Consider the following 4,861-nt stretch of genomic DNA (forward strand, 5'->3'; position numbering starts at 1 on the left):
ACCCTACAGGTGTGGGGAGTGTGGGAAGAGCTTCAGTTACAACTCCACCCTCCTCACCCACCGTCGCATCCACACTGGGGAACGACCCTACAGGTGTGGGGAGTGTGGGAAGAGCTTCAGTTACAACTCCACCCTCCTCACCCACCGTCGCATCCACACTGGGGAACGACCCTACAGGTGTGGGGAGTGTGGGAAGAGCTTCAGCCAGAGTTTCAACTTCTTCACCCACCAGCACATTCACACTGGGGAACGGCCCTACACGTGTGGGGAATGTGGGAAGAGCTTCAGTGACAACTCCAACCTCCTCGCCCACTGTCGCATCCACACTGGGGAACGGCCCTACGTGTGTGGGGAATGTGGGAAGAGCTTCAGACAGAGCTCCCACCTCTGCAAACACCAGCGCATCCATGGGGAACAGCCTTACACATGTAGGGAATGTGGGAAGAGCTTCAGTGACAGCTCCACCCTCCGCAGCCACCAGCGCATCCACACTGGGGAACGGCCCTACAAGTGCTTGGAATGTGGGAAGGGGTTTCAGACCAGCTCAGATCTCCTCAGGCATCAGCGGGCACACACGGGGGAGAGGCCCTTCCGCTGCACTGACTGCGGGAAGAGCTTCAACCGGAACTCCCACCTTGTCATCCACCAGCGCATCCACACGGGAGAGAGGCCCTACAAGTGTGGGGAGTGTGGGAAGAGCTTCACTGACAGCTCTGCCTTCAACAAACACCAACGGACCCACCGGTAATAGAAGCCCTACAACTGCCCCGACTGCGGGAAGAGCTTCGGCCGCTGCTTCCACCTGAATGAACCCCCTGATTTGGAGGCAACCCCTGGAGTCCAGTGACTCAGTCCATCCCTTTCGACCACAAAGGGCCAGTCCCCTTTTCCAAGGGCAGGTTCTTCCAACAGAACCCTTCTTGGGGGGGTGTGTGGAGATTCCTGCCTTGGCTGGGGACCCCCCAAGGTCACTTCTGGAGGTTGAGGGCAGAGATCTCCCCACGAGCGTTGGTCTGGGGGAGTTCCATTCATCTCTAATTAAGAATTATTTCTTTTTGCCACCTTTAGTGGAATTGCTTCAACAATTGCTTTAGTGTAGAGCGCTGTCCTATCTTATCCTGTACTACTGGTAGTACTCCACCCACGTTTGCGCGCTGGTGGCTCAAAAGGCCAATACGAGATAGACAAGTCCAGTTGCAAAAGGCACAGCAGAAATACTTCTTGGATGGTATCGACAAGACACGATTCTTTCTGCATTGTCTTTTCTCCTTGAGAGTGAACCTGCGTGTGTTCTCAAAAGAAGCAGCAGCGTTATAGATGGTTTGTCTCCATACCTCCCGATTGGAGGCCAGAGTGGACCAGTGATGATGATCTATATGACCAAGGCTGAGATGTTGTTTCTGGGAGTCCTTGTATCTTCTTTTCGGGGCTCCTCTCTTGCAGCAGCCGGTGGCAAGTTCACCGTAAAGCAAGATCTTAGGGAGGCGATGGTTGGTCCTTCATCCTTAAAATGTGCCCTGCCCAATGTTCTCAGCAACATGGCCTCAATACTTGTGACTGCTGCTTGTTCTAGAACAGACACATAAGACACATAATCTGACCAGTGGATGTTTAGGATTGTGCAGAGACAGTGTTGATGGAAGCGTTCTAGGAGACGCAGGTGATGGCAATAAATGACCCATGATTCGGATCCATATAAAAGAGTAGACAGCACAATGGCTCTGTAAACACTGATCTTTGTGCTTTTCTTCAAGTGTTTATTACACCAAACTCATTTATGGAGTTTTCCAATAGCTCTCTATGCCTTTGCTAAACTGTTGTCTATCTCTTTGTCAATCCTACCGTCCAAAGAGATGATGCTTCCCAGATAATTAAACTGCTGGACCGATTTGAGCTCTGATTCGCCAATGGTGATATGGGGATGATGGAAGACTTCCTGAAGTGCAGGTTGATAGAAAACTTCTGTCTTCTTCAAGCTGACTTCCAGCCCAAAAAGCTCAGCAGCCTCTGCAAAGCAGGATGTTAAACGTTGCAGAGCTACTTCTTGTGTGGGTGACGAGGGAGTTGTTGTCAGCATAAAGCGTCTCCTGGACAAGATGATTTAAGGTCTTAGTGTGGGCCTTCAGTCGCCTTAGGTTGAAAAGGCTTCCATCAGTACGATATCGAATGTAGATACCGTTCTGATCATTGAGGTCTGCCGTGGCCCTTGGGAGCATCCTGCTGAAGAAGACTGTGAATAGGGTTGGTGCAAGAACGCAGCCTTGTTTCACACCATTGGTTATTAGAAAGGGCTCAGAAAGTGCACTGCCATATCTGACTTGGCCGTGTTGATCCTTATGGAGTGAGATGATCATTTTAAGGAACTTGGGGGGACAACCTAAACATTTCAATATCTGCCACAGACCTTTTCTGCTCACAGTATCAAAAGTCTTGGTGAGATCAACAAAAGTTACATAGAAACCTTTATTCTGTTCCCTACACTTCTCTTGCAGTTGTCTGAGAACAAATCCCATGTCTGGTACTCCTGTTGGCTCTGAAACCACACTGACTTTCAGGGAGAAGTTCTTCTGTTATAGCGGGTGTTAGTCTGTTCTAAAGTATTCTTGCCAGGATTTTGCCAGCAATGGAGAGCAGAGTAATACCCCAGTAATTTGAACAGTCTGATTTATCTCCTTTCTTCTTCTACAAGGTGATGATGACTGCATCACGAAGGTCTGATGGTAGTTCACCTAGTTCCCAACAGTGCACTACAAACTTGTGAAATTTAGCATGGAGTGCTTGGCCCCCATGTTTCCAGACTTCAGGTGAAAATCCATCAACCCCAGCTGCCTTGCCAGTTTTCACCTGCTGTATGGCCTTAAGGGTTTCTCCCATAGTAGGGGCAATATCCAATTAATTTTTCACCGGTTGTTGTGCAATGTACTGAATTGCTGAGCAAGGTGTGCTTGGTGGGCAGTTCTCTTCTTTACCAACAATTCCTGGATCTCTTGATTGTTTCCATCAAACCAGTCCTTGTTCTTCTTGAAGAACTCTAAGGATTCTTCAGAGGACTGTAGGATGCTATTTTTAATATGTTGCCGAAGTGTTTCAGGAGAGGGATCTGTGGAATGATTTTCAAGTCTAGTTTGAAGATTTACCTGGAATCTGTCTCTTACTGTGGGTGATTGGAGATTGTTAACTTGGAGTCTCCTCCTTGGAATACTGCCCCTTTTAGGTTTGAACTTAAAGTGGAAGTTAAGTTTACAACGCACAAGGCAACGATCTGTTTGACATTCTGCACTAGGCATCACTCGGGTATGACGAACACCGCGAACGTTTCTCTGTCGCACCAAAACACAGTCAATGAGGTGCCAATGCTTGGATCGAGGATGTGTCCAGGTTGTCTTCAAACTATCTTTCTGCTGAAAGATAGTGTTGGTGATGGTGAGCTGCTGCTCTGCACAAAACTCTAGCAGGAGGTGTCCATTATCGTTACAGTTTCCAACACCATGCTTGCCTAATGCTCTAACCTAACCCCCCTGCACCGCACACCCGTGGCTCTCCAAACAGGACTGCCGCCGGCCCTGGGAGCCCCCTCCCCCAAACGAGGCTGCCCCACCTACCCTCCCACTGGTCTGATGATCCCTCAGGCCCACCCCCCCCCCCCCGATCTCCGCCTGGCCTGGCCTGGCCCCACGACCTATCAACCGTCCAGCACGGCAGGGGCCGTGTTCCCTGGAAATCCATTTAGTCTCTACCCATAATGAAAAAGGCTATGAAAAACTGTTCTCCAAATTCATCAATTGGCATGTCTCTCCAGCTAAATTAGCACATGGTCCTAACCAAAATTCAGCAGAAGCTGCAAATGTTTTTTGTGGAAGCTGAGTCTAATTCTAGTGTCCTGCTCATGACTGGCATGAATACTTAGGAATGCTGTAAAATTTATTTACAAGCTTAAATTCATGTCCACCATTTTACAGTTTTCCCTTTTGCTATTGGGAACCCCATAAAAGACCTGATGGGATACAGCTGGGCACTTCAGTATGTGCTGCCAGGCATCAACTGCAACCTCCTCATGCTTTTTCTCCTTAGCTCTGCCAGAGGTTCCCTGGTGTCTGAGCAGTTGTAGGCAGAGCTCCTCCACCTGGACAGCCAGAAGAAGGCAAAGAGCAGCAGGAGGATTTCAGCAGGGACCCAGAACCACCAGTGCTGGCAGGCAGAGAGGAGCAAGCTCTCCTGGGAGATTGCGGGCTGCTCCTGGCTCCTCTGCTTCCTCTCAGCCAGCATCTAGCTCCTCTGCTCCATCTCAACCAGTACTTGGCTCCTCTGCTCCATCTCAAACATTTCTGACTCCTCTGCTCCCTGTCCTTCAGCATCTGGTACCTCTGCTTCATCTCAAACAGTGGTTGGCTCTCCTGCTCCCTCTCCTGCTCCATCTGCTCCATCTCTGGCAGCAGCCAAGCCATCTCCTGTCTCTGCTGCCTCTTATGATGGTACAGAAGATCTTGAGTGGTCTCTTCTCTCTTGTCACGTGCTCTCACCACACACAGGAAGATGCTCAGCACCACCAGGAGGTAAGCGAAGCTGCCAGCCATGACATGAACGATAACTTGTCTTTACAGTCACTTTGATTTTCTCAGGAAATTCCTAGAGCCTGACCTGCGTCATCCGATGGGGACGGGAGACCATGGGATGGTGGGGGTTCCCCTGCTCCGGCACTGCCGAGTGCATCTGGGACCCTCGCCGGGCAGGACCCTGCTAAAAGTCAGTGGGACCCAGGTGGCAGAGGACTGAGAGAGCCACAGACGGCCAACGTAGTGTCCACACTGTGGCAGTAAATCTGCATTATATGAGAAACTGTGGTTTAAACATGTTTCAAAAT

At 49.9% G+C, this 4,861-nt stretch overlaps 1 protein-coding gene across 1 annotated transcript in view; it reads left to right on the plus strand.

The window, feature by feature from the left end:
* LOC108510216 (zinc finger protein 664-like) overlaps positions 1-1,088 on the plus strand; it is a gene marked incomplete at its 5' end in the record, with an annotated part of 14,689 nt that extends 13,601 nt beyond the window's left edge. The window contains one exon of the mRNA XM_017839893.1: positions 10-1,088. Coding sequence (XP_017695382.1) covers positions 10-748 — 739 coding nt within the window. The remainder of the gene's footprint in view (positions 1-9) is intronic.
* Between the last annotated feature and the right edge of the window lie 3,773 nt (positions 1,089-4,861).

This window comes from Lepidothrix coronata, unplaced genomic scaffold (assembly GCF_001604755.1).
Source record: "Lepidothrix coronata isolate B3197 unplaced genomic scaffold, Lepidothrix_coronata-1.0 Scaffold547, whole genome shotgun sequence".
In the NCBI taxonomy this organism is placed as follows: Eukaryota; Metazoa; Chordata; class Aves; order Passeriformes; family Pipridae; genus Lepidothrix; species Lepidothrix coronata.